The sequence below is a fragment of the Rhinolophus ferrumequinum genome, chromosome 24, assembly GCF_004115265.2.
Source record: "Rhinolophus ferrumequinum isolate MPI-CBG mRhiFer1 chromosome 24, mRhiFer1_v1.p, whole genome shotgun sequence".
Classification (NCBI taxonomy): domain Eukaryota; kingdom Metazoa; phylum Chordata; class Mammalia; order Chiroptera; family Rhinolophidae; genus Rhinolophus; species Rhinolophus ferrumequinum.
In genome coordinates, this window is record NC_046307.1 from 41840292 (window position 1) to 41857968 (window position 17677).

The 17677-nt window shown below is 52.3% G+C and overlaps 2 protein-coding genes across 5 annotated transcripts in view; both read left to right on the forward strand.

The window, feature by feature from the left end:
• MMD2 (monocyte to macrophage differentiation associated 2) overlaps nt 1-4592 on the forward strand; it is a 29558-nt gene extending 24966 nt beyond the window's left edge. For 3 of the 4 annotated variants that reach the window (XM_033096006.1, XM_033096004.1, XM_033096011.1), the window contains one exon: nt 3-4592. In XM_033096006.1, the coding sequence (XP_032951897.1) occupies nt 3-206 (204 nt within the window). In that variant the 3' untranslated portion in view covers nt 207-4592. The remainder of the gene's footprint in view (nt 1-2) is intronic. The other variant, XM_033096008.1, reaches the window with a different exon arrangement.
• Nucleotides 4593-10332: 5740 nt separating this feature from the next.
• RADIL (Rap associating with DIL domain) overlaps nt 10333-17677 on the forward strand; it is a 50966-nt gene continuing 43621 nt past the window's right edge. The window contains exons 1-2 of the mRNA XM_033096014.1: nt 10333-10454; nt 14492-15089. Of these exons, the coding sequence (XP_032951905.1) occupies nt 14555-15089 (535 nt within the window). The 5' untranslated portion in view covers nt 10333-10454; nt 14492-14554. The remainder of the gene's footprint in view (nt 10455-14491; nt 15090-17677) is intronic.

Below are 17677 nucleotides of genomic sequence, written 5' to 3' on the forward strand. Positions count from 1 at the left end.
AGCCCAACACCGAGGGCATCTGGGAGCTGGTGGCCGGCGGGGCCTTCTACTGTTTGGGGACGGTGTTCTTCAAGAGTGACGGGAAGATCCCCTTTGCCCACGCCATCTGGCATCTGTTTGTGGCATTTGGTGCTGGTACCCACTACTATGCCATCTGGAGGTACCTGTATCTTCCCAGCACCCTGCAGGCCAAGGTGTCCAAATGAGGTGGTCCAGACTGCACGGACATTTGGGCTGTTGGAGCAGAGCATCATGGGAAGTGTTTCTGCGAACTTTAGCCCAGAGCACAGCGCCCAGGCCTGTCTGCCCTCCCACCGGGGGAGCTTTTGATGGGTCTGAGGTTACTTCTGGTGACAGCCAGACCTTCCCTTGGATCCCAGGTGAGAAAGAAAGCATTTGGTCATTGTTACAGAGGAGAAATTAACCCTGTAATGCATTTCTATTCTAGACAAGTGTTTCCTAATACAACCGACATTAACATCTTCAGAAAAGGGAGCAGACATTGTCCTGGCAGAGTGGGGAATGATGGGCCAATACGTGCTTCTTAAGGTCCTGAGAAACCCATCAAGGAGTCCAGTGAGTTGTTTCTACCATGTGGCCAGGACCTCCTTCCCTGCGACCGAAGTCCTGGCTGGGGAATGGACCCCTGTTCAGGGAAAGTCACCTGGATTGTAGATCAGGGATGGTGGATATCCGTGACCATGGCAGACATCACCTATCAACTGCAACATGGGTGGTTTCGGAATTCTGAAGCCGGTGCTCTGGGCAGCCACCACCAGTCGGCTCAGCACTCCTGATGGCACCTCTTTGCTTCACCTGCGGTGTGCCCTGGGGTGGGAATGTGAGCAGTCGGGTTAAATGTCTCTATGTGAGGGAGCATGTTTATCTCCACTGCCTCTCTCTTGTCCCTTTTGGGGGAGCTCCTGGAATGGGCAGAGAGGAGGGAGCAGTGGGGGGTGGGGAAGCTTTACTTGGCCGTTTCCTCTCATGCCAAAAACTCCAGAGAAATTCTGAGAGCCGTTCATTGCAGGGCAAGCAGATCCTGGGAGCTTGCGTGCCTGATCCAGGTTTAGGGTTTATGATGCCAACATTCCGCTCTCGCTTGGTGCCAGTCACTGGCCCTGAGAGGCTCCTCACATACCCCCCAGAGGGAAGGTGTCGCTCACTGGATAGGGACCTGGGCACAGTGTCCACGACATCCTGACCTCTGGAGCTCCTAGTAGGCCAGGGGTGAGGCTTTTGGGGCCTGTCTTCAGCCTCATCCAGGGCTGGGCCGGCCTCCCTATACCTGGCACACAGACATTTACAGGGGAAGAATCCAGGCCCAGCTCCAGGGTCCGAACTGGAATCACAGAGTCTCTGGATCAAGGATCTCTCTCAAGTTAGATGAGCCTCAGTCTGTGACTCCCAACCAGAATCAGTGGGCAAAGACAGGACGCCTTATGCTTAGTTCTGGTACATTCCAGGATATTTCAGGGCTCAGACCTCTGTTGGGAAGTGGGGGGTGTCCCCACACTGGCTTCCTGCACCACAGGTGCTAAGAGGGCAGGTAGAAGTGAAAGGGCTGGGAGATGGGTCTACGTGGTGACTTAGTCAAAAGGGCACTTGTCAAATTTGCCACAACATACTGTGCAGCCAGATGCTGCAATGCAGGCCCCGGAGACAGCATCATGGGGTCCTGAAGGAGCCCGTGAAAATCCCAGCAGCTCACCTCAGGTGAGCACACTGAGGCAGGGATACTCACAGGTGTGTAGCAGGTGGAAGGGAAAGGAGCAGGAAGCTGGGAGGCAGAGGCTCCCGTGTGGAGCTCCTCTCGGGGCTGGTCTCTATGCTCGTGGCTTGATACACTCTCACTCCATTGATTAGTTCCAGTTTCCATAGGTCCAAGCTTGATTGGCACAGAGGCCTATTTGTGACATTTCTGTCATGTAGCCTCTGGAAAACTACATGAAAGACTGAGAGGGAAAAAGACAAATAATGTAGTATTATTATGAGACCAGTTTGACATCATGAATCCCTGAGGGATCTTGGAGATCCCTGGGGGCCTAGACCAAATGTTGCTGAGAACCACTGATCTAGAGTGTTCCCTTTATTTGATAGCTGGCAACATGCCATTAGCCCATTTGGCCGACCCTGGAAACATGGGCAGCACACGGAGGTAGGAGGGTGTGAGCAGTGGTCTGGGAGACCCTTTCGATGTTGAGGGCAAGCCCTGTGTCTCCATTGGTCATTGTCGATCCCCAGTGCCCAGCACAGTGCTGGCACTTAGTAGGTGTTCATACAAGTCTATGGGTGAGCAGAGGAGGGTGGGAAGGCTTGGCCAGGGAGCCTTGGATAAAGGCTGGCCCCTTTGTATCCAGGTCAAAAGAGGCAAGTGCAGAGCCATGGTCTGCGTGGGCATGGCCCTGGCCTTTGCTCTTGGAGACTCTGAACATTGGAAGACAAATCAGAGTGCTAACGGAGGCTCCCAGGCTAGTTTTTCCCAACTCAGGTTTGTAGTGAACTTTGACTCTGCCCTGAGTGGGTCTGCCAGCCTAGAGTTACAGGATGAAGGAGACAGTGCACCTGGTGAGACCAACAAGCTCTGGGTGGCGGTGAGTGTCACGGTGACCTCTGAGGAGGGACCCTGAGACTCAGCAAGGCTCATCTGTGGGTTGAGGGGTGGGACGAGGGTGGGTGGTTGTGTTCTTAAATAGAAAGACATTTTTCATTAATATTTGCTTATTATAAAAATTTCAGAAAATACTAGGAAGGGAGAAAATACGAAACATAATTTCTCTGCCTCAAAGAACCACTCTTACTCCTTTAGTGGCTTTCTTTCTGTGTTTCCCCTACTCAGTGCATAGTTTTTTACCTTGCTGTTTTCTTCTCTTGCCATATACACTTTCACATCCTACTGTTTTTACTTTTCAAGTATTTTCCCTCATTATTTCAAACCCTTTGTAAACATTATTTTACAAGTCTACCTTAAATGGATATACCACAATCTATTTAACCATTCTTTTAATTCACAGGCGATACATACCTGTGGTGAGGATCTTGCGACATAAACTTTCCCCCTAAATCTCATGCACTTTCTTTAGGCCACATTAAGAAGTTAGGTGAAACCTGCCTCATGCTGTCTGTGCCACCCAGTCATGGCTGCCATTCTGCCTGCCGTCATTGGACTGACCCCATCCCTGGGGGAGTCTGGGCATCCAGGAACCTAATGCCTGGGCACTGCCAAAGGGCTGGTTTATCTGGAAGATGTAGGAAGGCAACCCCAGCTTGAGGCATGGGCTGTAGAGAGGAGGGGCCGCGTGCCTGTTCTGCAGGTGGTCTGGTTGGTTGACGGGTAGACACGCCAGGTGCAGTTGTCGGAGAAACGCTGCTAGAGGCATAGCTGTGAGGGTCTTCTGTGATGACAGGACCTCACCCTGTCTGAGGCTGTCCACTGCGGGTGGGAGATGAGATGTTGAGGGTATCTGTGGGCTGTGCATGCTTCTGACATCCTGGAGACCGATCATGAATATTCCAGAACTGGGCAAGTTGTTAAACCACCGGTAGTGTGAGATTGGCCATGGAAGATGTATTTGTCAGTGTTTTCCAAACCTATTTGATTAATAGCCATCATAGGAAATACACTTTACACTGTGATTCCAGTCTATACATCCATCACTGAGATAGGACCTACTGTGTGCTGCACTGTGAGGTTTCGGCCTGACCCTATCCATCCTATCCTACCTTATCCTATCCTGACCTATGTTTTCAAGTTGCTGGTTGCAACTCCTAAATTGATTTTATGACCCGCAGGTGGGTCTGAACCCTCAGTTCTGGAAACTGCTCTTGTATTCTTCTAGGAAGCCATGGTCATTGGTACTAGGTGCTTAGTGCCTATTGATTGGCGGAGGTCAGCATGGTGCCATCCCTCATGAGCCTGGGTGCCCTAAAGCCATATGGGGACAGTTTAGGAGAAAGAAGTTCAGAGCTTCTGAGGATCTGTTTACTCAGAACCCTGACCCCGCTGAGAGGAATACAAGACCAGATTTTTACGTCTCTTGTGCTGGTAATGGCCCCATGTTCCGGGGGGCCTTGGGGCTGGATGGGCATACTGGCTACCATTCGGGTGGGCTGGGAAGGCAGGAGGGAGAGAGTGGGTCACTTTGAGAAAGGAGCGGACCCAGTTTTGGGAGGGCTGCTGTGCCTCAGCGAGCTTTGTCAGATTTCAGGCTCTGACTGTGCTGCGCCAATGGCCTCCAGTCCTGTTCCCACTGCCAGGTTTCACCGGGAATCTGCCCACTCCCAAGCGCAGGCTGCTTGTGAAGGCCTTTTTTGGGGGGGAAATGGGCTCTGATTGTCTTTCGTACTCATTTTTATAGACCTGTCATGTCTACAGTGCTTGAGAATGGCATTTGTGGCATGCGTTTTAAAAAATGTCCTGCTGGTATTGGACCCTTTCTGTGTTTGTGAAATTGCTATTTTGTATTAACACAGGATTTGATAAACATTTGTATTAAGAATAGTCCTGCCAGTAAATGTTATTGTCTCCAGTGGAGTAGGAAGAACTTAAATAAATAAAAATTCAAGATGCCTCACTCTTGCCCAGTTGTCTTTTTAAAAATAACACTTGGCAATTCTTTTTATAAAAGCAATCTCTGTTCATTGTAGAAAACTTGGGATATGTAGAAAAGCACGAAGTAAATTAAAACCTTGTCTCTTGCTGTATAACAAATTATCGTAAAATACAGTGATGTAAAACAGCAGTAACCATTGTCTCTCGCAGCTTCTGTTGGTCAGGAATTCAGAGCCTGGGCCTCAGCGGGCGGATGTGAAGCCACGTCCACTCATGTGTCTGGTGGCTGATGCTGGCAGCTGGCTAGGGCCCCCCCGCGCCCCCTGGCGGGGGTTGGCCAAACACCCTGTTTTAAAAATGTCGATTTTATTGTTGTTCAGGTTTGGTGAGGCCAGCAGATGAGGAGATGATTGCCATTGAAAAGACAGTTTGTTACTCACAGTTCCCAAGAGGAGGGGGCGCGGGTGTCACACGGGGCCACACGGGGAAGCTCCTGGGTCCTTAGGAGGCAGAGGGAGGAGAACAGGGACACGAGCCTTTACTGTGGTTTCCGTGGTGGGAGCGGGCGAGGCAGGGTGAGCAGGCTTCGGACTGGCTGTTTGAATAAGTTCAGTGGACCCTGGGGCGCAGGGGCTGTTCCTAGTTGTCTGGTACCCTGCCCTGAGTGACGAGGGCAGGGTGATAGTGGCCTGGAGTATAAGAGCCCACAGAGGTGGGAGGGATGGTCTCCAGATTGGTTGGTTTGCATATGACGGGTGAGCTCACAGGTGAATTGTTTACTCTTTGTAAGAATTGGCTGACCCTGGGAGGGGCAGTCTCCCCATGCTTGGTAAGGCCCCAGATGACAAAACATCAGAAGAAAAGACGGGCTTACTACACACCCACAAGTGACTTCCCCATGTGGCCTTGGCTTCCTTACAACATGGCGGCTGGGTCCCAAGAGAAACAGAGAACCAGGCAGGAGACATAGAAGTCATGCATCATCACTTCTGCCACATTGTGATGTTCAACACAGCTAAAAAGGTCCTCCCAAGGTCAAGGAGAGGGAGTGCAGACATCCTCCCCACCTGATGGAAGGGAGAGTGTGTGACAATGGAAGAAGAGCGTGTGGGATGGAATATGTATTGATGTGGCGATTTTTGGGAATTGTAATCTGCCAAGAACTCCATCACTCAGAAATAATCACTGTTAATATTCCTTATCTATGCTGCTTGCACATCTTTCTGAATGTGGTTTTACAAAAGAGGTAATCTGTCATTAATGACATTCTGTGATCATGGGCAAGACACTGGGTTAAACTCGGGGCTCTCACACATTCCTTTCCTTTCAAACTAGAAAGAAGATCTCCAGCTGGACAAAGCTCTTTCACCCCAGATTTGAAAAATCGCCACTTGTTCCCAATTCTCAGTTTTTTTAAAAAGTTAATACATAGTATTTTCTCAATCTTTATTATTTTTCTCATATATACATCATAAACCAAATGGTACTAACAAACGCTCACAGGCAACAAATCAAGTAAACAAATAAAAAATTAATAGTAATGGCAATGTCAGACCCAACCAAGCATATTTGGTTCTTCTACTGTGTTTTCCTGAGGCCACGTGCTCCTGTTTGGGACTTTATGTTGTGACCATATCGCAGGGTCATATTTTAGGCCAATGAAGTTGATCCTCACTCCTACAAGTGTCGAAATACAACTTTTCAACATGTCCCCAGTCCCAAGAGCACTACAATTTCCAGAGGCTTCAGCACACAAATAGCTTAATGACCAGCGGGTTAGGTAATTTCTTAAGCCCCACGCAGCCTACAAATTTGACAGTTAAGTAAATATGGCTCAAATTTCTTTAGAACAGACCAAATACTCAAGAGTACGGTAATTTCACGTGATCTATTTTAATGGTATTGAAACCTTTGTTTCTTTATTTCAATTGAACACGTCCACTCCCCCAGCTTCATTTCCGGTCTACGTGCTAGTAATGACTTTGCATTATTAGTATTTTCCAGTTAAATGTCTCACCTGAACTCCAGATCCCTACAGCCCATTTCCTACTGGATATCTACAGCAGAACAGAAACTTTAGACTGAATGATGTCAAATATCGTCACTGTCGGTCGTGCTGCTGGTCTCACTCTGGTCCCCACACATTACCAGCACCAGGAAGTACTAAATTGTTGACTGAAAGTTGTTCAGCATACGGTGCAGGAAGAAAAATAACAATTGCTGTTTTTGGCTGGTAAGTCCACACGGAACAACCAAACCCAAAGCACTGCTATTTATAGGTTGTGCTGAGTTCACCCAGAATGGAATCTAAGGATTAAATCACTTGTTTTGCCAGCCCCTTCTAATGATGCAGATGTAACAATCTCTAAAAGAAAGAGGGATCTAAAGCTGTCCCTGTGCCTGCCACCACCCGCCCTTCCTCTCTTTTGGTCCCCCAAAGCCCCATCTCTCTGCCCTTGGACCAGCCATCCCTTGGGAATCTGCACTTTGACCTTATTGAGATGCTTTTCCTGTGGGCTGGGTTGGGCCTTTCCGTTATTGAGTCTCAGGACTCTGCCTCCCTCTGGTGGCCACAGAGGGTAGCTCAACACTCCACCTTTGCCCGGCGTATTTCCAAAGATACTCAACCCAGACGTTCAAAAACTTGTTTTGCTCCTGCCCATGGGCGGGGTGTTGGATATCAAGATGCATACAGTTCACTTCTTGACTTTGAGAAGCTTCCAGTTGAGGGAGAGGGTGAGAGGTGCGATGGGTGGAAATCTATTCCTTCCTTTGTTTACTCATTGAACAAATATTTACTGAGCACCTGCTTGGCGCCAAGCACAACAGTAAAGAAAGCAGATGAGGCTCCTGCTTTTATGGAACGCAAACCCTTGTTAAAAACACAAATGGTGATAAATGCCTATCATTAAATAAAACAGGTAATGAGATAGAAAATGACTGCTGGTGACCGTCCAGCTAATGGTCAGGAGACAATAGTGCGCTGAGTTTTATTGAGAGGAAGATGCCACATGCAAACACGACAGGAAGAGCGTTTTAGGAAGAGGAGATGATAAGGGGAAAGGTTTCAGAGGATGGGATGAGCTTAGCAAGTATGAAAACAGAAGTCCAGGGGCTGGAGATCCCTGGTAGAGGCAGAGAGCAGTTGGAGTGGTCAGCAGGGGCCAGTTGGGGTAGGGTTTTGCAAGCTCTACTTTATTCTGAGTGCAAAAGGGGGTTGTGAGAGGATTATAGGTGAGGGGTGACAACATCTGATTCGTATTGAGTAACATAGTTTGCTGTAATGTAGACTTGGTTCAATAAAAACATAAAAGATAAAAGGCTGTGGCAGCCCATGGGAGAGGTGTGGAGCCAAGTCTGGAGTCAGGGAGAACTTCCTGGATAAGGTGTATTAGCTATCTATTGTTGCATAACAAACCACCCCCAAACGTAGTGGCCTAAATGAATAATGAACATGGCTGGCTTGCATGGATGGCCAGTTGGTGCTGGCTGTTGGCGGGAAGCTTTGCTTTCTCTCTGGGGGCGAGTAGCTTCTCCCAGAGCTAGCCATCCAACAGAGAGCAAGGGCGAAGCCATGTCTTTTATAATTTAGCTCTAGAAGTCACACTGTCATTTTGGCAACATCTTATTGGTTGCTTAGATCAGCCCTATTTAACATGGGAGGGGACCCCACAGATGCATGAAAACCAGAAGGTGTGTATCATGGGGACCACCTTCGAGGTTGCCTACCACATAAGTAACACTTAATCTGAGTCTTACAGGATGAGTAGAAATGGGCCAGATGATGAAGTTGCTGTGGCGGGCTGAACTGTGTCTACCGAAAACTCATCTGTTGAAGTCCTAACCCCCAGGACCTCAGAATGTGACTTTTTTTTGAGATAGGGCCTTTAAAGAGAGAATTAAGTTAAACTGAGGTCACGGGGTTGCCCTAATCCAATATAACTCGTGTCCTTATAAGAAGAGGAGGTTAGGGCACAGATATGCACCGAGGGACGGCCATGCAAGGACACAGGGAGAAGATGGACATCTACAAGACAAGGAGAAAGGCCTAAGAAGAAACCAAACCTGCTGGCACCTTGATCTTGAACTTCTAGTTTCCAAGACTGTGAAACAATAAATTTCTGTTGTTTAAGCCACCCAGTCTGTGGAATTTTGTCACGGCAGCCTGAACAGACTAATACAGTTGGGAAAGGAGTTTCAAGGCAAGGCAATGGCTGGGCAAAGACGTAGAGGTGTGAAACAGTGTGGTAGTACCAAATAGTTGGCATTCCCAGATCCTGAAGAGGGGGGCCAGCAAAGTTTGTCTGTCAAGGGCCTAATAGTAAATATTTTAAGCTTTTTGGGCTGTCAGGTCTCTGTTGTATGAAAAAAAGTTATAGACAATGTGTAAACAAATAGATGTAGCTGTGCTCCAATAAAACTTTATAGAAAGAGCAGATCAGATTTGGCCGAAAGGCTGTAGTTTGCCAACCCCTGCTAAAGAGGCGTGTGGGAAGGAGTGGGAAATACCTTACAAAACAAACATAGGCCTAACCCCAGGCTCTCCTGATATTTGGCTCTTCAGGGTCAAGGTGAGGGGAGGTTGTATATAGTTATGGGGAGCCCTGTAAAGGTTCCTATGTGTATGTGGGGTGTCCTATAAAAAGAATTATTTAATCACACAGTCCCGGCCTCTAGCTCTAGCTTTCTGACCTCTCTGAGCCTCTGTATTTCCTCATTCGAAAAGTGGGAGTAACATCTACCTCGCAAGAGTTGATGTGAACTGTAAATGAGATGACCTAGGTAGAGCTCCTAGCACAGGGTCTGGCATGTAGTAAGGGATCAGTAAATGTCTGTTCCCTCTTCCCATTAGCAAATATGGGGTTCATACTGCAATAGCTGTCAACCAACATGTTCACTCCCAGGGTCAGAACTCTGCATCTTTATATCCGAGGCCATGTGACTTCCCAGGTCTAGATGTGAGCTGCGTGATACAAAGGGACCTACCTGTCTGTGAGAAGCCTTTCTCCAAGGTGAAACCCCAGCCGGGGGACTGGTGCCAAACTGAGCTCTAAGCTTCTTTTAAAACATGTTATCCAAGAAAGGCGGTTAGGCCCGAGCTCCAGAGCTGACCTGGCCCGGTTTTGCATCGTTTTAACAAGAAGAGTGCCATGATCTGATATGCCACTTAAAACTCTGGCTGCTGGGTGGGCGACAGATTGTAGGGGAATTGAAATCTGCCATCCTCATCCCCTTTCTGTGTCTCAGATGTTCATATATCTGGCCTCCCACTTCCAGTAAGTGCTTGCTTGAGCCTGCTCCCTTCTTTCCTTGGCCCTGTCCCCTGTAGAACTAATAGGTGGCGACAAAACACAGCCCACTTGTCCCCCAGAGCCAGAGGCCAGCACTTGGTACCCTAGTTTAGCACTGGACCTGCCCCTCCTGCCGAGGTCCTGCCCCTTGAGCTGTGCTGGGGGAGGCTGCATAGCTCCGCCTCTCGGCAACCAGCCCCGCCCCAGCCCTGGAGACCCCACCCCTGACTTCAAGGCCACACCCACATCTATTAATTGGCCAGCAGGGGTCGCCGGCACTCAGCCCAACCCACCACCGGCTCCGCCCTTTCCCTTGAGGCCCCGCCCACTCAAGTCTGGGCCCTGTCCATTGGGTGGCCTGCAGGAAGAGCCAGCGCCCTGCCCTCCTCTTTTCGCCGCCTGCCCTCCAAGAGGCTGTGCCCACCGAAGCCCCGCCCCCTTGAGGTCCCGCCCCATCCGTTAAGCTGCCGGCAGGAGGCGCCGCAGAGCTCGGCGCTCGCGGGTCATCTGCTGAGGCTCAGGCTAACGGCGGGGGTGGGAGGCGCGCGCGAACACTGCTGTGGCGGCGGTGGCGGCGGTGGGAGCGACGACGGCGGCGGGCTGGGCTGGAGGTGAGTTCAGGGTGCGCGAGGAGAGGCGGCGGAGGCGGGGGCTGCTCGGCGGTGGCCGGGGCTCCGGGGCGTGGAGGCCGCAGGACGCGCGCTCCGACCGCGGGGCCCTCACGGGGCATCTCCCGGGCTGCCCAGGCCAGGTTATTCTGGTTGCCATGGAAACTGGCCAGCTTTAGGGGCCCCCCCACGACGTGGCCCTGGGGGGCGGGACCCGAAGGCTAGCCACGCGGGCGAGGGCAGCCCAGCCTTCGCGTTCTAGGGTGTCGAGGGCGGCCACCGTCCCCTGCGACCCTTGGACCTTGGCCCTCCAATCCAGAGGATCCCCGGGCCTTAGTCTCGCTGGTGTTCCCCTTGGAGGGTGTCTGGCAGCGGGGGCACCGCGGGGGAAGCAGTGCGCAGGGGTCCACACCCTCCTTCCAGTGTCGGCGTGACATCCCCCCCACCCCTCCCACAGCCCGTCCGGGTTTTCCTGTTCACACAGCAGCTCCTTCCCCACTCATGCCCGCTGAAAAGCATTGTCTCCCAGCTATTTCTGTACCACTTCCAGCCCCTCGACAAATACTGCATCTAAGAAAACAGATGCTGACCTGGAGCTCCTGGGGACTCGGAGCAAGAAACTGGCTTATTTCCCATCAGGGAGCCTGTTGGTGGGGCCCTTTGGAGCTGCAGACCCGCTGGCACAGGCCCCAGCACCCTGCCAAGTGTTTGGTTAATCTGAATTGCCGAAAAGAATTTTCCAAGTCGCCCGTGATTACAGGTGTCTCCTGTTAGCACGGGCCACCTCTTGTGCATTCCAGAGAGGAGCCAGTCCTTAATCCCATTGGCAGAAAAAGTCAGTCCCCTCTCAAGAAGCTGGCATGTCAGAATTAAGTCTGATTAAATTATTTTGTATTTAAAAGCATCGCTCTGGCTGGAGCTATCAAGATAGGATGGAATAAAGCAGAGCCTGCGAGTCTACCCTCTTCCTTTCCTGGCCTGGTGGAAACTCTAATGGATTCCACACTGCGGTGCTGGGATGGCCGTGTCCTCCGCCCATTTTGTCAGCCTCACACTGACCTCACTGCCTGCACTCACTGGTGTGACTTGAGCTTGTTTTCATCAGAACTTGGACTCTTCCCTGAGAACAAGAGAAAAACATTCTCTAAGAGTAGCAACAGCCAGCATCCCACACCCTTGGGACCGTGTTCCCCCAAATATTTGTGTGAAAGAGGAGAGAACTGAGCAGAAAAGGGAAAGGCGGGTCCTGCCTCCTCCAAACCAGGTCTGGTTACCTAGGGCATGGCCCGCTCTGTGGGATACTCCTGCACTCGTGCCCATTCTAAAAACAAGTCTGTCCCATTTTGACAAACAGGCTATACTCTGCCTTGTAACGGAAGGTGACGAGTGAACAAGTGACTGTCAGCGGTTACCCTCTCAAAATGGTCACAGAGAGAATGACCATAAGGAGAAAAAAAGCTTCCTGGTGAAACAGATCAGGATCAGTGTCTACTGGGACTTCTTGGGACTTAAGAAGGCACAAATCACGTTCTCCCCCTTGTTTTCTGCCCTCCTGTTGTGAGGTTGCTAACTTTGCCTCAATCCAACACCAGGGACTGCTGGAGAGGACGGAGGGGAACTCACTGCCCAGGCCCTGGGAGGGGACTAGCAGTTGTGCATTTGTAATTTTTTTTTTTATTAGAGCCGAGTTGTATAAGCTTCAGACCTTATACAACTTCAGACCTTATACAGACCTGGACTCACCCTGGGTGCAAAATAGCACTTCACTTCCCAATGTATCTGGAGCATTTTAGGCCCCTGTGTTTACTTCATGGCTTTTCTGTGACATGGGGTTTTTCAGCTTAGATACGGATTCCACAGTTTTCCACATCATATTTAAATTTGTATTCAGACATCATCTTGAAAGGCAGAGGCTTCTGAGCCACAGCGGCCTGCTACTTTGGGTTTGGGTCGGGACCCTGGGGCTCTGCTTGAAGGAGGCAAGGTAAGAGGAGCATTTATGGGGGGGGTCCTCTGAGCGAGGGGTGTCCAGAGAGGCACCTGTTGGCAGTGTCAGAGGAAGGCTGTGTGGCTTTCAGAAGGCTCGGGTTGGAACTGGCAGTGGTTTGAAGCGGCTGGTGTGGTGTGTGAAGCCATGCACTTGTCACGGGCATACTCTCCGAAATGCTTTGCTGTACATTAAATCGAGGGCTTTCTGTCCAAGGCCCACCAGGGGAAGCCATAGCCAGCTCTGGCCTCCCTAGGATTTGACACGGAGACTTGTCACACGTGCCTCAGTGGTGGAGACATGAAGCCTGTGACATATTAACTCCTTTACAGTTTCCCTCACTTGAGGCCAAAGAGAGCCTCGTTCTGCTTAGGACACTTCAGGTCTCCAGAAAGCCGGTTCACCATAAAGGCTTTGCAGTGGTAAGGCCTGAGCAGTCGGAACAGGGGGATGTCCCCACCCCCAAAAAGGCAAAGGTCAGTGTTCAGAACCCAGTCTGGTGCGCGAAGCTATCAGAAGTGTTTGGACGAATTTAGGGTCCTCTGACAGATGGGGGCTGGTTCTAGAGGAATTGAAGGGCGGGTCTGCTTTTCAAGCTTCGGCATGACAGCCCTGGAGGGAGTGAGAGACTTGAGAGGATACGACTAGGCCTGGGTAGATTTCTAGAGGAAACGCAGGTCGGTGTCAGTGCGGGCGGCCTGGATGGTTTCACTGTTTGTGTGCCTTGGGTTCAGTGTGGGCCCTATTCTCTGGGGGCTCCCTAGTTGCCTTCTCCTGTCTCCAGCAGTCACCTTCACTCCCCAGAAAGCCTTCTTCAGTGCCCGCGGAGCCACAAGGGAGTCTCGACTGAAAGTGTTGACGTCAGCTGAGTTTAGTGCTGACATTTGTCACAGTGGCAGGTGTCCACTGCTGCCAGGTCCTCACTGGGACCTGGGCACTGTTTCCAGAGGCTTCTAGAAAATGGGCTTTTCTTCTTTGGTCTGTCTGCTTTTGTCTCTGGTGAGGACACAAGCATAGAAGTGGGGTGTCATAGGCAACGTGTGCTGTTTTTCGCCCTGAGTCAACTTGGTGTAGAGTTTTCATGTTTAAGAAGCAGAGACACCTTTCCCTGGCCATGCCCTCCTGCTCCCACAGAATCTGGGGGTGCCTGATAAACTGTCTCTTTAGAATCTGGGCGCTCGGAGCACCAAGAGCACTAGAATGATGATTGTATGACACCCTGAAGCGTCTGGGAGCTGTTCCCTAATGTCCCCACCAAGACGGCATCTGTGGCCTGGACAGGGTCCGAATACCAGGCAGGACGTGGTGGGCGGAATGCATACATTCCAGTCATGCCTCCCTGGTTCTGGAAGAGCCCTGTTGTGTCCACTATGGTTGTGTGGACACCGTAGTGCTGCCGTCCGAGGGACACGGCTCCTCCAAGCCAGGAGCGGTGACCTAGGAGCAGAGTGCTGGGGGTTGTGTTTGGAATGTCTGGCCGCTTTTCACTGTTCATGGGGCTGCAACTTGGCCCGCTTTCCTCGTTCCACTTGTTTGCGATGAATTTCCCGTGTCACAGGCTGTGGTGCAGAAGCGATTGCGGTCAGGGAGATTGGCACGTTGTACTCTCCATTGTTTATTACTTTTCTTTGGGTGCGATGTGGTGAAGGAGCCCACAAGTCCCGCCCTGCAGTGCAGCTCGTGCCCATGGGCCGCCACTGTTTGTCTCTTGGCTGCCCACCGCGGCCTGCATGTGCCCAGCGCGTCCCACACGTCGGAACCCTGCAGTCGTGTGTCTTACCTTTTGGTGACCTCATCATGCTTCCTAGTGGTGGCTTTCCTTGAAGGGCACTTCAGCGCATTCCCACCTGCTCTGTCCTCTGTGGTCCCCGCCGGCTTCAGCCATATCCTCACTCAGGTGCTCTGTGGGGACTAGCAGAGGGCGGCATGCCTGCTGCCTCCGTTGGGGCGCTGGCCCTACATGGTCTGTGAAGCCTGGTGACAGTCACGTGAGCCTCATTGGCTCTTGCTGCTCCTGATGGCTGATGCTGATCCACCTTCCATTTCCTCCCAGGAGACGGCCTTTTCCTCACTGCCGGCTGAGCCCACAGTCCTCGCCCATGAAGACTGGCCCACCATGTTTTATGGGACCCACTTCGTCATGTCTCCACCCACCAAGAGCAAGCTGAAGCGGCAGAGCCAGCTGTTGTCCAGCATGCTGTCCCGGACGCTGAGCCACAAATATCGTGACCTGGACACCACCTTCGCTAACCTGGGCGCCAGCGACGACCCCGCGGAGCTCTCCACCCAGCTCTCAGCACCTGGGGTCCTGAAGGTGTTTGGGGACAGCGTCTGCACGGGCACCCACTACAAGAGTGTCCTGGCTACCGGCACGTCCAGCGCCCACGAGCTGGTGAAAGAGGCCCTGGAGCGCTATGCCCTGAGCCCCGAGTGCGCCAGCCAGTATGTGCTGTGCGACGTGGTGGGCCAGGCCCGTGGCCACGGGCAGCAGTGGCAGGCCGAATGCTTTCGGGTGTTTGGGGACAACGAGAAACCCCTCTTGATCCAGGAATTATGGAAACCCCGAGAAGGCTTGTCCCGGAGGTTTGAGCTGAGAAAGAGGTCGGACGTGGAAGAGCTGGCAGCCAAGGACGTGGACACTATGACGGCAGGTGAGGACGGGAGGGGAGGAGGCAAAGCAGGGGGCTGGCTAGCAGGAGACGATGGAAAGGCAAGAGGCAGGCTCTTCCCGGGGGACAAATGGGAAGATGTGTTTGCTCTGGAGGAGGACAGGCATAGCCCCTGTCACATGTCTGAGGACTTCCTCTTAAATCCACCCCTTTCACTGTGGCCGTCTTGAGACTGTAGTTGGTGTGCATGGCAGGACGCCTGCCGGCTTCTCTGTGGCTCCTGGGCAGGCAGTCGCGCCGTGTTGGGACGGCAGAGTCTTCCTTTTGTGTGAGGACCGTTGTCCACGTCTCTGGCCATCGTGTCATTAGCTGCAGGGAGCAATGAGTCCAATGCAGGTGCAGGCGCATTACGGGAGCCCCGGGAGCCCGCGGCGCGATGCACTGGAGAGGTGAAGGAAGCTGCGTCTGCAGAGGTGCGGGTGCGTTTGGGTTTGCATGGGCTGGGGGCTCCGGGCGGCGGGAGGCCGTGCTGGCGACGGCCCCGCCGAGAAGGTTATTGTCCACCTGAGGAGTGCCAGGAGCAGCGGGCAGCTCCGAGCCCCTGCCCTGGGGCTGGGGACTCCGTGGCCGGCGGGACACTGCTCTGTGGTTGCCTATGATTCAATTGGTGGGAAGAAGTGATTATCTTAATAGGCAAGTGAAACAAAACATAAGTTTTTTCTAAATGTCAAAAGACTTAAATGTATCTCAGATCACATTTGACTTTGTCATAGTTTCCTGTAGAAAACCGTGGCTTTACATGACCAAGTGAATTATCTTATGTGGCCCAGGGTAGAAGGACGTTTAACAGCCTCAGGAGACCTGTCACTCGATTCCGTGATGCTCCAGGGTGGGAGCGGCCTTGGAGCCTTTGCGGATGAGTTGTGTGCATCCCCGGGGAGCCCACCTTGCACCCTTGGTGTGTGAAGTCGGTGGTTTGGGGGGAGGGGTGGAACTCCCAGGCACTGGGGTCCCTTGGGCCTGAGCCGGACCACCGTGTCTCACAGTGACAGTGGTGTCAAGGTTGGCATTGGGCGGCAGCAACCCTCTGTTACTTTAGGCAAATTGCTTCAGCTCTTTGGGCTTCAGTTTCCACATCTGGAGAATGGGGGCACGACTCTCCCAGTCATGGGGGTTCATGAAATGATGTGTATACAGCATTTAGCACAGAGCTGGCACGCTGCTCAGGAAATCCCAGCTGTGTGATATTATTATTACGCTGAATACTTCCTGTGCGTGAGCAGTCAGGGGTGTGCCCAGGACGGGGTGCGGAGCGTCCTTTGACATGGAGCTGGATTTTATCACTGACTTTGTTAGGGTTGGAACCTGGGATAACAAAAAGCAGGCCAATGTGTAGTGAAGTTGTTGCTGTTGTTGAGTCTCCTCGGACCAGCGCCCCTGAGTCCCCCACTCCCTGGCCCCACTTCAGGGCTTTGGTATCTCCTCCTGACCCTCCTGGCCATGCCCCAGAGGACTCTGGATCCTTCTCCTCCTCGTTCTAGAAGATGTCCCTGAGGCCAGGCCCACCTGTAAGGGGCCGGTGTGTGGGTGAAGCTCAAGGTCTTTGTTCTGTTTAATGTTTTCTCTGCTGAATGGGAGCAAAAAGCACGTGGGCTGGGGGCCAGCCCTGCCTGTCCTGAAGGTCCCTGAGCCCTGGAAAGCCTGCTCTGTGTCGCACAGGTGATGTCTGGAGGGGGACCGTGGGGGCCAGATGCCACCTGTGGGAAGTGAGACTGTCTTCTGTTTACCAACCCCTTTTAGACCCGTTGCTTTTACAGTAGTTGAGGCAAGAGAAGGCCCGTTGCGCACAGCCTATTCAACTTGGTGGTGGTTTTGCGAAATCTTTCCAATAAAGAGCCTATTGAACCAGCTGGTCTCACTGACACACTTCTCTGGCGGGAAGTGGGTTGTGTTACCTTCCTGGAACAGGCTTCCCGGACCCCAGGGAGGCAGCCTTCCTTGCAGGCCTCCCACTTTGGGTGAGGTCTGAGCACTCTGTGCCCCGGCCTTGCTGTCTGCCTCGCTGGCGACACTGAAGACAGTGCGGCGATGAAGACGGCGTCCCAGGCAGGCACACTTGCTTCTGTTGTTAGAAACATGAAGGGGCCAGCTGAGGACAGCCCGGGGACAGACGCACACGGCTCAGAGAGGCCTGCTCCAAAGCTGACCAGAGACCAGAACCTTTGAGTTAGCGTCTTGGCTTGGTCATTCTGATGACGCATGGGTATGTGGACACAGAAGTGTGTGCACACTCCCACACGCGCACACACTGAGCTGCTCCCCCGTGCAGACTGCTGCGTGTCTGTGGACCGGCCAGTGGCCTCCCTCACAGCCCTCTACCCGACTTCTGAGGTCGTCTCACCACCTCTCCTAAGTGTACGGCCTGAGGGAGCTGGGCCGTGACCTGTCCACGCTTCCTGAGACCTGCTTGGTGGCAGATGAAGTGGCCCAGAGTCTCCCCTGCCATCCTCACCAACAGTGGGAACCATGGAGAGACTCAAAGGCGCTGGGACTCAGAAGTGAGGAAGGAAGGGGTGTCGGTCGATGGTTGGTGACTGCACATTGTTTGACGAGAGGATCCTGGGGTCACC